This window comes from Poecilia mexicana, unplaced genomic scaffold, assembly GCF_051168715.1.
Source record: "Poecilia mexicana isolate PSO_F unplaced genomic scaffold, ASM5116871v1 scaffold_5, whole genome shotgun sequence".
In the NCBI taxonomy this organism is placed as follows: Eukaryota; Metazoa; Chordata; class Actinopteri; order Cyprinodontiformes; family Poeciliidae; genus Poecilia; species Poecilia mexicana.
In genome coordinates, this window is record NW_028263374.1 from 7359663 (window position 1) to 7376935 (window position 17273).

General features: G+C 41.3%; 1 protein-coding gene across 4 annotated transcripts in view; it reads right to left on the reverse strand.

Annotated features, from left to right (window-relative positions):
* slc25a26 (solute carrier family 25 member 26) overlaps positions 1–17273 on the reverse strand; it is a 60053-nt gene that overhangs the window by 18299 nt on the left and 24481 nt on the right. For all 4 annotated transcript variants that reach the window (XM_088005429.1, XM_088005426.1, XM_088005427.1 and 1 more), the window contains exon 6: positions 3491–3535. In XM_088005429.1, the coding sequence (XP_087861555.1) occupies positions 3491–3535 (45 nt within the window). The remainder of the gene's footprint in view (positions 1–3490; positions 3536–17273) is intronic.

Here is a 17273-nt window from a genome sequence, read left to right on the forward strand (position 1 = left end):
GAGCAACTGAGCAACAGCATGGAGCGATTACTAATATTTTCTTTGTCCCATTTCCCTCCCTCGATGGTTCGATTGCATGTTAACTCCCTCTTTCTCTCTCTCTCTCGTTCGATCCGCCACACAAGTCTGGACGTTACCAAAAGCATATGAGTGTGTGTGTGTGTGTGTGTGTGTGTGTGTGTGTGTGTGTGCTCGTGCAAATATAAACATGTAAACACACACACACACGCACGCACAGAGAGAGAGAGAGAGAGAAGACGAAACGAAGCCAGAGTAGCTGAGGTCGGGACGGTGCTCATGTGTGTGCCATTAGAGGTCCGATTAAAAAGGAGATTTTTGTTTTCCACATCAAAGGACTCACGCTGAGGGATTCCTCTGCATCTCCCCCGTTTTCTGAGCCTCTTCCTCACTGCCTCCCACCTCTTTTCATGAATAGATATTGAGGGGTAAATCCGGGAATACAAACTTTTTGACCCCCTTGCGCCGGGGTCCCCCTTTGCACGTGGGCGACGTTCAACAGGAAACGGGCCGTGCGGCTTCGTCTGCGCGTGCCAAACGCCCCTCGTACTGTCGTGTGCGTTTGCACGACGGCTGGCTGCGTTTGTGAACGTTTTCGGCTCAAATCGAGTTCCCATCATGCCTCGGACCAGAAATTCCCGGGATTTTTTGCGGCCCTGTGTTTGTGTTTGGTCGTAAACTAGAAGCAGTCCGCCCTCCTGTTTGAGGTCAGAAAAATGATGGAGAAAACTGGAAGCTACACACACACACACACACAAAACAGAGGGGGGGGGGAAAGAGCCCATGTAAAATTTATGTGAGACCAACACTTTCTTGCAAAAGTGTTCACACCCCTCGTTCTTTTCCACATTTTGTCTTGTTGTGACCGCAAGCTTTAATTAATTTCACACAAAGCAGTGAACGCATTGAAACACAGGCTTGCATTATTGTTGCTCTCATTTTTGAGAACATCTAGCTGAACAAAACTCTTTTTTTTTATTTTTTAACTCGACTCTTTGGGAGTGCAGCTCATCACAGCATCATTTAAGTGTTTTGTTTGTAGCTAAAAAGATTTTTGCTCTGTTTTTTAGGGGCAAACTTTTAATATTTCCTTTAGGAAGACCTCCAGCATTTTCCTTCGAGGTGAGCTACGGATGACTGCCGACCAAGGGCGTAGGTTCGGTCTAAGTTTTGGTGGGGACCTTGACACACACACACACACACACACACACACACACACACACACACACACACCCCCCCGGCAGCACAGTGAAATGCCCAAGAGCACCGAACATTTTTGAGAAGGGGGGGGAAACCACATTGGCTTAATAACCCCTCCCCCCAACCATAACCATATCATACAACCAGATACAGTCATACTCAGCAGATCAGTTCAAGAACACTTTACTTTTTCCTTTACAAAATTCAGCAAACGTTACAAGTAAGATCAAAAGAAATATCCTCTGGATACTCCCTGGTCACTGGCACTCACACTGACTGCCTCCTATAGAGCAAACAAAGCGTAACCTGGTTTGTATTCACACTAGCTTAACTTAATTTAAGACTAACACTTCAAATGCCATATTTACTGAGATAATTTCACAGTATATTTCATATCTGAGAACTAACACCTCACCTGGAGCCCTGAAGCTCCAGCCACCTCTCCATCGTTCTGCTCTGCCCCTTGCTCTGCTGTCTGAGCATCCTATGTGAAAAAATATTACATAATTAACAGACCTATTCTACCTCACATTCAGTGCTGACCTTACTAAACACCGGACTTTACAACAAATGCGTTGCGTGATAGATATCTAACTTATGGGTCCACTCACTGTGCTTACAGCCGACGTAGCGAAATAACTTCTAATGTCTGTCCTTTTCTTTTTTGGTGGCGACACGGTCTCGGAGGCTCATAATAAATGTCAAACTAAGAAGCTTCCGTTCCGCGCACCGCCTGTTGCTGCTAATCAAAGATCGTAGATCCACGTTCTTTGAGCCAATATGGCAAAAATTGGTCGGGACTTTTTCATATCCCGTGAATATTGGTCGGGACATGTCCCTACCGTCCCTACCCAAACCTACGCCCATGCTGCCGACAAACTGATAACTGAATGAGATCTAGTCAGGTTGGAGTTGTGAACTGTTTACCTGGTGAACTATGAACATGAACTAATTCATTTTTAGCCAGGTTGTACTGAACTTAGAACTACTTGTTGCTGAGGAAGAACTGGCACCACACTTTTAGCTGCAAAGTGGGAAGAAAACGATACATTGGTTGAACAATTGGACTCCTCACATTACCAGATCTTTGCCCATCTCTATCCACGTCAGACTCAGATGAAGCTTCACCAGAAACTTTTGTAATTAAATCATGTAAAACCTCATTAAAATAGGCTGAGGTATGAACTTTAAGCTGTAAAAATGAGTCAATATGTGTAAAACCCCGCTAAAACCACTAAAACCTCTCTGGCTTTTTCAGTGGGAAACATGAACGCAGGTGAAATCTAAGAAAAAGAAAAAAGAAAAACTGACCAGCTAAAGTTGATGCACACAAAAACAATTTTCCCCTTTCCCGTTTGTGTTTCCAACAGCTGGGCTGGGCGAGAAAACGCAGCAATTTATGATCCCAAAGAAACAGATGGAAGTAAAAGCCACACACACGCACACGCACGGACTCCCGCTCAATCCAATCATTTTTGAACGTCTCGGCGGTCATTCTGGAGATGGACGACAGTGAGGAAACCTGTTTGCCAGTAATTAGCTGGTTTCGCTCCTCCTAATCTAGCCCGCTATTGTATCTGAGGAGAAGCCTAATTGGGTGGGGCGCGGGGCAGATTCCAGCAGTCCGGCTCCTCGCCAGCGGACATCTGCAGATGGCCTGGAGAGAGACGGCCTCTGACTGAGAGACAAAGGGATACTTGTGAACGACACAAACGCGTCTAAACACCGACCGCGCGGCGTATTGTTGGTCTGCTGTTAGCTCCCTCATCGCTGATGGAGGGCTCGACTGTCCGCCCTCGGGACGTGACGTCACTCGGCCCAAACGCCGTCTTCTTAAAGAGAAACGGCCTTTCATTGGCTCGGGGCCACACAGTGAGAAATGAGGACAGGAGAGACGCGGAGGAATAAAGACATTACGGCAGAAAGAAAGGTGCGGAAAGGGCGGAAAGTGAGACAAATTTAGGGCTCGCTTGATGGCGGCGGCAACGGTCCATTAAACGGTGATAGAGTCACATTTTTGCCTGCCGCAGTGATACAGGGGAATGCGGAGGAGGAGTCCGCCGTAAAAGTGTCAGGAGGTTAAGCGCCGAGGCTACGGCTTCGCTACGGATTTATCGCTCGGTGTTACTGCTGGAAATCAAGCTACTGAGATAACACGGCCGTACAATAAAAAACACACACACACACACACACACACACGCACACACACACACACACACACACACATAAGGAATAAAATAACAGCTTTTATGAGAGGGAGAATAATACGTACCTTTAAATATTCCCAGAGCGGAAACTGCACCAGCGAGAATGGGATCTGAAAAACAAATGAGGGTTTTAATAGATCAATTAAGTCTTTTGAATTTGTTTTTGCCGTTCTGGAGTTTCAAGATTAATACATCTGAGTTCTGACACTTATTCTTTCTTACAACTCGTTTCTAAATTCTGTCGCTTGATGCCTAAGTCCAAATAGTGGAGACTGATAAAAATGAGAATCTGACTGAATGTCTTGAAACAGTAATCACACATCTTTAATATTTGTGCATTTTGCTCGGGGCCACACAGTGAGAAATGAGGACAGGAGAGACGCGGAGGAATAAAGACATTATGGCAGAAAGAAAGGTGCGGAAAGGGCGGAAAGTGAGACAAAAAAAACCCCACCGACAAACGTCGGTGGGTTTTATTGGGATTTTATGTGATAGTGCATAATAGTGAAGTGAAAGAAAAATAATTTTAATCTGGTTTACAAATAAAAATGAGAAATTTTTATTATGCATGGTACAAACTTTGATCGAAATTATTTCATCTGAGGTCGGAACTTATAGTTCCTCTTCGAGAGAAGACCTTTAAATTACATCCGAGTGATCTCCATCTACTGATTATCTGGCTAACAAAGACAGATTTTATATAGAGGTATGAGAATAAAAGGGGATATTCGCACCATAGCTTTTAATTTTATATGCAAGAAAAACTTCAAGAGGCATTTTCTTCCCACTTTACAGAAAGTTGCTACTTCGTGTTGGTCTTTCAAATTAAAACAGTCAACAAAATACATTTAAGTTTGTAGCTAAAATGCACTCTAAGTGGGAAAAGTCCAGCATAATGCCCTAGAAGTGCAGTGCAGTTCATCAAATCGGTTCATGTAGGAAATGAGCACTGCAGAGGAAAAGAAAAGAAAAAAAAACTAGAGCAGTGAGAAGGCAAAGAGGCAAATAAGACCAACTCCCGTCTACGCTCCCACGTGAAGCGACGCAAACACACGCGCGCACGGGAATGGGCACGGCTATCGTAAACAGACGCGTGGAGAAAAAACACGCGAAAACACTAATTCACACGGACGTGTATACAGTGTCAATCTGAGAGCGGAGCAGGACAGGAAGGAGGAGAGCGAACAAAAACAAATCCTCAGAGAGAAATAAATACAGCGACACTGAGCTGTGTCAGCGGGCTTTGATCAGAGTAAAGAAAAGATCATTCATCCGAGGTGAGCCGCATTTTCCTCCTGAGCTGCTGGACGGCTCTGGCTGCGAGTCGGTCAGACAGAAGAACAAATCATGAGCCGTCCTTACGCCACCGAACCAGTTTGTTACGCACTTACTTCCAACGCAAACTCCGTGAAAACAAACAAACAAAAAAAAACACTTAATATCAACTGCATTATCACAGTTATGCTCTCTGATCTTTAACAATAGTGTAACAATGTACAACATCAAAGAAAATCAAAAATAAAGATTAATGTTAACGTACCAAAGCGAGTATAATTTTTTTTACAAAGGATGATTTCTGACTTGTCCACCAAAACATTAAGACACCGAATAAATTGCACCCATGTATCTGCACTGAAACGTGAAAATAGGCAATCCAACTTAAATATATTGCATTAGCTGGCCACAAGTAATCAAATTAAGTTTATACAAGTAAATTTATTAAGTTGACATGTTCTACAAGCGTAAATTTAATTTGATTGTATGTGACAAACTAACACATTTTTTAAGTTAGAGCTTCACTCTCTTTTCTCAGTCCAGCCATCTATCCACGCCCGATGCTTGTCGATGTCTTTCTACCACACTTTTTCCTTCCACCCAACTTTCGTCTGACCCACTAATGCATGCCTAATGTTGTTTTGTCTTCTTTGTGAGTGACTTGCAGCTCAGTCAGACTGAGCTGCATGTTACTTAGCACTAAAAATATCTGTGGTATGATTTTTTTTTTTTTTTTGTAACTTGCACGCCAAAAAAGCATAAACGCGTGAATTTTGAAATTCAATACAATGTTTGTTTATTGCATAGGGAGTCAGAAACGTTCGCCCATCTGGTGTGTCTGGGCAGACAGAAGCAAATTCCCAGAGTCCACGGAGATTATCTAAAAACTTTATTTGACGTACTCTGCGTCTGGCATCCAGCCCCCTGAAAGTGGAGCGTTATAAAGAGCGCACCTGTGTTTTATTACCCCAACGATGAGTTCTTTTCCATGCCGGGAAAAGTAAAGAAAAAAAAAAGGAGTGAGAAGGAGAGAAAGGAGGGAGAATAGAGAGGGAGTTAGGAAGGGTAATGTGGGGTAAACTGGACTTATTGTATTGAAACAGGAAGATAAAGAAGATGAGAAGCAGTCTGACCCTTTTCAGAAACAAACTTGGGTTCAAAACAGATAGCTCCTTTTCTTGATTCTGATTTTAATCGATAGATTGAATTTTGTCTGCATCGTTGTCACAGCCAGATAATAGGAAAATATAAGAAATTCTAAAGTCCAATATGATCACGTACACTTTGCTTGAAAAACAGGCCGGACGGTTTGCAATGAGTGTGAAGTGTAAGAAAGAGAAACACAGATGGCTCAACTAAAGATCTGGGGAAAAAAACGATCTGCAAGAGATTTACGACTTGCTTTGACACCCCGGCACGCATGTGTGTTTGCTGGCACTACCCAGTAAGAGAAGACACTTAAAAACCTCATGTGGTCTGATGAACCTGCTAAGACAACAGACACGCCGACTTCAACATGTCCGAGCCTGACTCGGTGTGAAAAACCAGGACGATTTTTTTCCAGCTTGTGTTGATTTAAGTTTCGAAAATCCGAAGCACAAAAAGGCCGGCATGAGAAGAATTCCCTGTTGGGTTTTTCTTTTGTCCTGCTGAAATGCCTCGCTGTCGCCTTGCGTCGACTTGATCGAAGCGACCAGGCTCTGTGACCCGACGTGGGCTGTAATGATAGAAGGAGACGAGAGAGGCAAAAAATCTCACGTAGATTTTACACACATAAAATTTAAAATTATGTCATAAAGTTGTTGGTAATATAAAGGCTGGATTTTCATCCACAGCCCTTTTATGGACTCCAGCTCCGCTGATCTTTTCAGTGGCTGCTGGCGTTGGTGCTGCTGCTTTAGAAGCATGTTGGCTCAGGTCTGTGATCCCTTTAGTAGCTCCAACACCAGGATGTTTGGCCGTCGACATAAAATGTTTGTCCTGTTTTTGGTAGACAAGACTCGTGTTGGACAAAATTCAGCCTAAAATATCTCACAACTCAGCAGGTTTCCTTGTTCAGCCATCAGCAACCCATTAGCCAGGGTTTCCCCCAGTGTATTATAAGCCTGGCGGGCCACCAGGCTAAACATTGTTTACTTATTTTGAATTTTTTTTTATGTTTGCCTTTTCTAAGACTCCATAGTTGTTATTTAGGTTTTGTTAATATCTTCCAATAACACATTTACAATTATCTAGACATATTTTCAAATTTCCTGCCAACTTTAAACATTTTTTAGCTCAAAAACACGACTGCTGGATGACTGTCCTAGCACCCCAATTTTTCTGGTCGAAACCCTGCGTTACCAATCCAACAAATTCATATATTGGGAACCTCAAGGACTGATTATAATGCAAGTGTATTAGGTACACCTGTTCAGTTGGTGGCTCACAGCCTCCTCTTTCCTCTATGATATGCTACAGCTTCCCTTTGTCAGCAAAACCTGCCATGAATGCTAAAGCTAGTTAGCATGGCAACCGACGACAGCGGATAAATGGTTTTTCTGCAACGGTAAGTTGTTTCTTATCCATTAGCAAATTGAGCAGCGCGTACACAAAGCCGACTGACAGCGCTAAGACCCTCCTCCTGGCTCTGACTGGTTGTTTTTAGCAGCTCTGGGAGGAGAAGAAGGAGGGGCTTTATTTTTATTTTTCACAGATTACCTGTCTCATATTATGCTATCACGACATGACCACGGTTTTAACATCTTTTTATAAAAGTTACACTCCCCAGCTTCAATTGGTTGTCAAACCTGCACGATTTTTGTACCAGTCAGTTACAGAAAGTTCAGCCATAAGTGTGGAGCACACAAAGTCCCCAGTTAAGCCGTCCTGGACAAACAGTCACAAAGACTCCCAGGATCGTTCCACGGTGGGCTCCAGCAGGAGCCACGAGGACAGCCAGGTAGAATAAACTCCTCAAGGCTCCTAACTGCTGACTCCGTCTCCCCCTGACTCATATAACGCATCGGCTAGCTCCGCATATGTAGCTCCATAAACCCAAGCATGTGTGTATCTCTGCACTACGAACAGTGGACAAATCTGCTGAATATCATAATGCTGAGACAAAAGGCGAGCGAATGCTAGCGATGCTAAGTATTTTAATTTGGTTTTTATTTAGTCTACAAGGCAGAGCGAAGCAGCATTACGGAGTGTTGTTCAACGCAGTACTTCCCTGTAATTAAATGCACGCTGAAGTTATTTCACTGATCATTTAGCAGGAGAAAATGTTTCCCCAGAGGACAAACAGGCAGAGATGTTTATGTCCACTGAAAAGACTGAGGTTTACCGCCGACTGCCAAAAGCTCCACTCCAGCATGAGCCAATCCATGCACACGGATGACTCCATGAGAAACAAATGAATCATAGACATCAACAGGGAGAAAAAAAACAACAAAAAAACAAACAAAAAAAAAAACACCCATGGGATTTAATACATTGCTGAGGTCTGGTAACATGACCTGTCGCTGGGCTTAAAACAAAAAAAAATCTTGCCACACACACAGTCAGCATATATTTCTAAAGCTACAAAACAGATGACGCTGAAACAGCGAAACTTTAATTAAATCAGTTTTTTTTTCCAATGTAGTCACTAGCAAGACTTTAGATGTTCTTCAGTTTGGTTTTCAGTGGAACATCTTAACAACTTCCTGTGGGGGGGTTGATTCTGACGGGATTATTTCAAAAGGCTTTGGTTACAGGTTTACATTGCTACACTTCAGACAGAAATATATTTGAGAGGAAGATCAACAAAATTGGAAACAGTGGAATTTTTCCTTTTTTTTTTTGCTCCTTTCAATTTCAATTTGATTTGTTTTTTAGCCATTTTACAAGAAGTTATTAAAAAAATACATCCAAAATAAATAGCTTAATTTAAGAAAAAATTGGTTTATAAACTAATTTCTATGATTTCTATGTTTTTTAAATAAATGTTGTCCTCTTTATTACTCTTTATATTAGGGCTGAATAATAAATCAATAGCAATGTATATTGCGCTAGACACCTGATCAATATAAATAGATAATATGCCTGACATAATATTCAATATTTTCACTGAACTCCGATCTACAACTGCACAGCATTCTGGGGGATGTAGGCGGAGCACAGGCTTTAGCCACTCCACCTCTCACAGCTAGCTAAGCTAAGCATTAACCAACGCTCACTCTTTGGTTACATAGCAACAACTTGTTGAGATACTGTTGAAGTTACACAAATGGCTTAATGACTGAAATCAATGGGTTATAAGTTAATCCTCTGAATGGAGACTGGGTAGTTAAACACTAAAAGATAAAATTTCCTTCAAATCATTGTTTGGTAAAAACTCACAGTTGGCTATTTTCTTTATCATCCTATTATAGACAGAAAACAAAAACAGCGAAAATGTGTTTACTGGTCAATTTCAAAACCACAGATCAAAGGTCAGCCACTAAATTCTGTCCAGGGCATCTCTAAATATAAGTCATGAGGCTTGGACTTTAAGGTCCTAATTTTGATTAGTAAATTCCAAAAATTAAGGCACTTTGAAAATATAGCACATTTAATCAACTTGTGCAATCTAATCCCGCTATTTAAACACGCATTTAAATAAGCAAACTTCAGATGTCCCGAGCGCAAGTGAATGCAGCATGTAATAATCTCCGAGCCATGTAGCGTTCACTCTGCCTCGTGTGTTTCGCCTGTGGCCTTGAGAGAGTGAAGCTAGCCGAGGGCAAGCCCGCATTGTTTAATGTTATCTGATTCAACAGGGGGAGTAAAAATAGGTTGAAAAATGCTTTGAAGACTAAAACTGTCGTTTCTAAAAGCTTGTCTTTTGATTACTTATGCAACATTTACACAGGGTGGGGTGGGAGCGCTATGAGAAATACAATCCATACATCACATTTCCACCAAAATGCAGTGATTGTAAAGACAAGTTGACACCTCTGAATACTGTGAATGATTAAAATAAGCTTCATCGTGACTAAATAATTACACATCCTCTCAATAATCAAGATTTCTATCACATTTTATCACCAATAAGTAAACTATATCTGACAACCTTCCAACTTGGCAACATAAAAACCTTGGAATATAATTGTTTAAGTCATGCCAGACTTTGTCCTTTCTGAACATTAAGGGACTAAAGCAGCATCTGCCACACAAACATCTGTGTCCTTCAGACACAGGATTCCACAGCTGGGACACACACACACACACACACACACACACACACACACACACACACACACACACACACACACACACACACACACACACACACTCTCACACGCACGCACGCACACACACACACACACACACGCACGCACGCACAACTCCTGCATGAAGCTGCTGTCCTGCATGTGCATCCTGTTTGTTTTTGGGTGAATAACTTGGCACGCTTTGAAAGATCTCCACGCACGTGTGCGTATGTATGCAAGAGGAACCGCATTCTATGTTTTCCAGCTGACGCGCATTAAAAATGATCAAGGCTGACAGGGCCACTTGTGATGACTGTCAGGTATGTTATTATCCAAATATGGAGTTGATGTCCGCTGTGTCGTTTCTGCTGACAGAGTTCCCATTTGTCTCTGTGTGTACGTGTGTGTCCCTCCTTGCCAACTGTAGCACAGCTAACTTTATTAGCATTCAGAGAGGCTCCGGGCTGTCACAGGTCCTTAGGCACCTGACTAAGGGGAGGAAAAACACATGTCAAGATATATTCACACTGAGCCTGATTGTACGCAGGTCAGTTGGCTGCAATTTGACAAATGACTTTTAATAGGTCATACTGCACACTCTGCATACTGATGACTATTTAGAAAGAGAGTAATGATAAAGGAGATGGATATTAAGAGACAAGTAGACGGATGCATCGATGGCCTGTCCAACGGAAACAAACATACTCCTTTCCAAGAAACGCCCTCAATTTGAAGTCAAAATACGACCCTACTCAGTCTAATGAAACCCTAAATTCAATTGCAACAAAAACACTGGACTGTCCTGTAAAAGCATCCAAATGGACCTACAGTTTAAGTCCCTTTACGGCTGAGAATGTGCTGGGTTCTCTCCAGTCTTGATTAGGAGTAGCATTCACCCTCCATCCCAACCCAGATTGTTGGCGACCAGAGGAGTCAAACCATCTGCTTTTACAGCAGCCTCCACACTGGAACCTCTGTTAGTGTTAAAGATGTGCAAAAAGCCTTGAAATGTTAATCTTTTACTGCAGTAATTTCACAAAATCTCACGCAGCGTGTTTTTGGCCAAAAACTGAATCTTAGGGCATTTTCACAAATGACAGTCCTGTAGACTTGGTTCGATTGGGGACCAAAATCGCAACATTTTCAGATGGTGCGGTTGACTTTCTCAATGAACTGTTGACCCCGTCTGCTGTGGTGGCAATGCACCAAGAGCTACTGAAGGAAATGACATAAAAACCTCTGCCAGATTTGAGCATTTGTTTGGTTGTATGTACCCAGAATGACCTGCACTATAGTTTACTTCCTGCTTTTGGAGCGCTCTCCGGTCCACATGTGAATTCAAACCAGTCCAGAGTTCACTTTAATCGAACCGAGATCTTGGTTTTTAGGCGGACCAGATCGATTACGCATTCATGAAACAGAATTCAGAGGTAAACAAACTAGAGTTTGATGAAAGCGGACTAAACAAGGTTGGTGTGAATGCACCATTAGTCTCATCTAATTAAACCAAACCGTTCCAATTAAAGTCCCAGTGGAGTTCATCAAACTCCATGATTAGGTGTCACAGAAAGACAGAAAACACAAGTAGGTTTCTACTTTAAGTCATTTGCTGACCACAAAAAAATCAACTCACATTTGATTTATTCGAGAGTTTTGTTTATACACCACATCGGGATATCTATGGTTAACAGGGGTCTATGTAGCTTTCAGCGAAACAACTTACTGAGTATCGTAAGTACATAAAATAGATACTAATCTTATACAAATGTTGGCAATTGTGTTTCTTTTTTATGTGTACAAGTACATCAAAGTCAAAATAACAAATAAATATAATAAATTCTGACAGGTTAAAGCTTGTAATGATGCTGTTCAAATTTCACACTGTTAATTATAAACTGGCCAAGCCTTTCATTTTCCAGCTTTTACACGCTTCTTGTTGAAGGCTTGTCTCAACATATTGTTCCTAAAGACGCAGTCGAGGTTTTATGACAGTGCTTATTGCTGTTATGACAAATAAGGGACCTCCTCACAGATTTCACTGTTACATTATGAAATTCCAGACACAAATAACCCATCACTCATGATTTAAGTCGGGGAAAACACTGTGTTGCAATCTGCAGTCCCACAACATTCTGCCTCATTCTTGCCTCCAGATGTGACACGAAGTCAGCGACTGACGCCTGAGTCAGAGAAACTCCCAAAACCGATGGGTTTAGGCTTTACCTAAAAATGTGTATAATAACACGTTAATGACACATTAAATTGAGTCAAAATGGCTTATTTTAAATATTTACTTTATTATGAAGCATTGTAAGGAATAACGAGCCACTAAATAGCTCGAGTTAGGAATAAAGCAACATCTTTAATGTCGAGTCCAGCCTCGAGTCTCGAGAAGACCAGAAGACAGACGAGGTTTTAAAAGAAAACAGATGCGACTCAGATGGAGAAGCAATCAGCAGCCGGCTGATTCAAAGCGGAGAACTGCTGAGGGCCACGTGAAGCCCAAGAAATACACAGACAGACACACAAACTGACAAAAACAGATAAAAACATGTGGACTAAGCAGCGGGAGCAAAGCCCAGACTCTAAGTCCACATTTATTACCTGTTAATGCAACAGGCCTGCATCTGGATTCCCTTTTCAGAATCTCACACACACACACACACACACATATACATGGACATACTTTCACACAAACATGCAGACACACCCACATTCCATCTGCTGTGTGTCAAAAAAAAAAGAAAAAAAAACCTACGATGACTGACTGACTGCGGTGACAGGCTGATAAACAGATCAGATTTTAATATGCTGAAAGTTGATAAAAGCCATTAATCATGTCAGAGACGCAGGTGGTGTTGGACGCTCTGCGTACGGATCGCGCCAAAGTCACTGTGGGAAGAAGGCAGTCCTGTTTGACAATCTGTAGGAACATCTTGTACGCTAAGCCACCAGAAGAATTATAAGAAGCTGTCATGTGTTGATCTATGTGAGCGAGAACACGCAACGTTGTGAAAGTGAAAATATGCTGGTGTTTTGCTCGTTAGCAGAGTTATAATGAAGATTCGGCTAGGCTGAATCTGCAGGATTCAGTGTAGTCGATAAACACATGTTATGTGGGCACAATCACAAGAAATTAAGGGCATTTTATGTTCCTGAAGGAAGTACGAATGCCATTTTTGATGCACCTCCAGTCTGAATAGTGTGTGTATAGTGGGATCAATGGTGTGGAATTGATAGTGTTAAGCTACATAACGAATCACAATTTTTTTTAAACATATTTTAGCATCGACTTAATGTCTCAGGATGGACTATTAGTACTCAGTTTTTAGATAATTATTTGGTGAATTAATTAAAAAGCAGGTTCTGCCATGAGTTTCACTTTCAGTTTTGAGCATCAAGCACGCCAACATGACCGAGTCTTCATCAGTGCAGACAAAACATCTCAATCATGTTGGATGACACTGATTAATATTATATTATTATATTGAGTCATTACAGCAATTACACAGGGTGCGGAGTACATGGCATCTAAGAACTGAGCTACTTAAGATGTCAAACGTATTGATATTTCTAATCTTTTGATCTGGTAAATAAATTGCGTATCCAACATTGTCAAATGTGTAGCATTGACAAGTGTATTGTAAACAGTACTTGCCTTAAGTAATTTATGACTAATGTAGGAGATCTACTAGAGGACTGAAACACATTTGAGTGATTACGTCAGCTGCTAGTCAAAGCAGTCCAGCCCACAACAACAGGTAATTTCAGGTTTTAACAGAAAGGATGTAGTTAAACCTTTCATCACTCTCTACAGTCGCCTGGGAGGAATACAGTCATTAAATAAATCAAATGAGTCTTGAATATAATGTTCTGTTCCACAATTACGCTGGGATTAATTTTTTTGTGATTACACGGAATCCAAGGTGATCAGCCAGCTTTTCTAATACTGCCTCAAGTGGCCGTGTGCGGAACTGCTTTTTTTTTTTTTTTTTTTTTTTTTTTTTTTGCTAAGACCCTTCTCCTGGTTCTGATTGGTTGTATCTGACAGAGTGGTGTATTTCTCCAGGCAGCACTGGGAGTATTATGTTGACATATTTTTCGTACTGCATAAAATAAGCTTGAGTGGTTAAATGAAAAATCTGCAGAATGTGCTAATTTTTTATTTGATTAATTGATAGAATATTGTTTCCTAAGATAATTATTATCTGCAGCCCTGAAATGAATATATTTCAGAGTTGCTAGTGAACCATTAGAGACGTCGGGTGACCAGACATCTCTTCAGTCTCTGTTACTCAGACCAGAACTAGACCAGGTGACGTTTGGGCTTCGTTTCAATCTCCTCAGCTCTGGAATCAATTTCCTGATAAGTTAGGATGGAAAAAAAAAAAGTGGTTAGCTTCTTTAAAAAAGGGCTAAACATTTTACTGTTTAGAGTTTCTGCAGACTCCCCATAAAAGTCCACAGATTCAAGTAAGTAATTTATTTTATTCTATGTAATGCTTAGATTCTGGATTAATATTTTTCTTTATTGTAACTCTCTTTGATTTACCTGTAAAGAATCTTGAGCTTCGTCTCACTAATAATTTCATTATTGTTAATCGCATTATCTTTAACAAGTAACATAATATCAGATCCCTGCACAGTGACTGACACAGAGTTCCTGGATTGTTCTCTGAGCCAGTCTTAGAAAGATGGGCAGCTGTCTTACATATTTTCAATTAGTGCATAATTTTTCTGAACGTAGAACGATGAATATCGAAACATTTGGAAATGACCTCACAACCCTTCCCACACTGATGTACAGCGATCATTTCTTCACTCAGGTCATTGCGGATGTCTGTCCTCCTTTCAGCGTTAACAAATGGAAGCACGCCTGAGAGCAGCAAACTCCTAAAAGTCCTTTTATAGAGGCGGCCACACTTTGACTCTGATCAGTTAATCAAGTGCTTAAAATAGTAGCACAAGGCGGATATTCTTCCTCTTTTGTGCATTTTGAACAGGTTGGAGTTATATTTATTTAAAGGGTGTGTTTTTTGTTTGTTTGTTTGTTTGTTTTTGCATGTAATGGAGTTGAAATATTGTTTTTTGATTTCCAAAAAGATAAAACTCTAGAATCAATAGAGCGTGCCATTATGTTTCTCACATGTGCAGAGATTTCAAAACATCTCCGCTTGTGCGTGCGTGTGTGTGTTGGAGTGAGGGTGTGGGGTTGGAGAGTTGGGGCTAATTACACCTCAGGGACGGGGAGTTTCAGGTCTTTTTAAATAAATAAATAAACAGATTTTAAAAAAAAAGTCAATCGATAGAGGAAGCCTGATCTGGCGCTCTGGGCCTAATCTTGGCCTCTCACTTCATCAGACCTGAGGGGAGTGAAGGAAGGGTGCGGGGATGGGGGAGGATTTGGCATGCAGAGAAAGAAGGTCGGGTTACATCCCTCCAGTTGGATGTGCTGTGCTATTTCGTGAATGTTCTTGTCTCCTACTTACAAAAAAAAAAAAAAATATTTTGTAAAAATCCCCCATTTGTTACCTCGGCAGACGCGTACACACTCGCAACGCACCTGTCTCCCGATTTCCCAGAGGTGCATTTCGAACAAATCCGATGCATATCCATCCTAAATCTGCAACACATACGAGCATGACACATCTTGTGCTCAGCACAGTTCCACAAAACCCAAATTTGTCACAGATTAGCGAGAATTGTGAGGCCGTACAGCTGCACGCATCCTGGGGGAATATCGCCCGCTCGGCCTCTGTACGAACTAGTGAGAGTGTGACTGCACTTGTTGAAGAATTCCACCTGACACGTCTGAATGCCGAGGGCTGCGCGGTGTGAGAGTGGATGTGCTTAAGCAAACCAAGCCAGGGAGAGTCCTGAGAGCCGACACATCCCCTCCGAGCTTGTCGAATCGCAGCTGGACCCTGTTCCCATAAACCTCTGCAGGCAGCCAAAATCTCAGCGCTGGGCAGTAATGTTCCTGACAAATTAAGACCTGTTTAAATGGGAGAGGGGGACTGGGCAGTAAGGTTGTTGCTAAGCAGGGTTACGGCATGCTGGCAACAGGTCTAGAGATACCGCTGACTGAGGAGATGCTTCCTGTCAGCAAGTTTGTTCTCAGCATATCTGAATATTTTGCTTTTTTTTCTAAGCAGTTTTGAAGACGATGGTACATCAAAATCAACGACTTATGCAAAATGAAATTTAATTACGTTTTGAATGAAATGTAAAGGCGACTAGTTGCTATGATCCTCAGAAACTCACAGGTAACAAGAATCTGGAAAACACTGTGAATCAATGGACAATGTATGATTGGAGAGTTTCTGTTACAAAATATGAATGTAGTTATTTAGAGCATCTCATTAAGACTGCTACTTTTAGGAACTTTTATAGTTCCTAAAAGTAGCAAAAAATATAACTTATCAATAGAGCTGCACAATGTTTCGGATCTCAACCATCGTCAGAACGTTAAAAGGACTGCTTGGAAACAATGTTTGATGGGATTTAATTTTTTATTACTCACATATTGCTGGTCTGCAGATTTATAATAAACATTGTCATTTGATGGGGACATCATGTAATAGTACTAATACTGGTATTATGTTGTTCTTTATTTGTCCAAGTAAAAAGATTGATAATTGAAAACCAGCTATTATACTTTGGCTTAGACATCTTCTGAGGACGCCAAAACTGGCTCTTTGAAAGAGAACTTGGATAAATGTAGAGGTGAACTACATTACTTCATCCAGTGTCATACAATTAATCAAGACTGTTTGCATGCGCATCCGCACAGCACACAATGAAAACCTCCTGCACCTGTAAAAGCAAAGAAAAAAAAAAAGAAGCTTTTAACAGTTTTAACTGTTGTGCAATAAAAGCAGTCAAGAAAAGCCAGGTTGTAAAATGCCAACAAGAAAACACAGATGGAAGACGAGCGTTGTAGTTTTATCGCAGTAACTTTCATGTTTATGAGGCTAGCCACAGTAGCTAGAGGCATTTCCTTTAAACGCGTCCTGATTGTCATGCCAGACATTTAACATCTGTTGTAGTTAAGTGGTATTTGAATATCGGTCAGTATTGGACACGACATTTTTCTCAATATTGTTCCAATATTTTGTTGTGCCCAAGCATGGACTATATTTAGTGGCAAAGCTTACTGCTGCATTTCTAAACCTCAGCATTTTCCTGTCGGCACCGTCAGAGCCATGAAACCAACCAACTAAGATCAGGTACCCAATGTAAGGTTTCTGACAGAGGGGGAAAAGAATAATCAGAAGAGTTGATCAAGAGCTAAGCGGCATTCACAGAGAGCTTAAGAAGGTCAAGAAAAATATACGATAAACAACAAGTAATTCTCTAA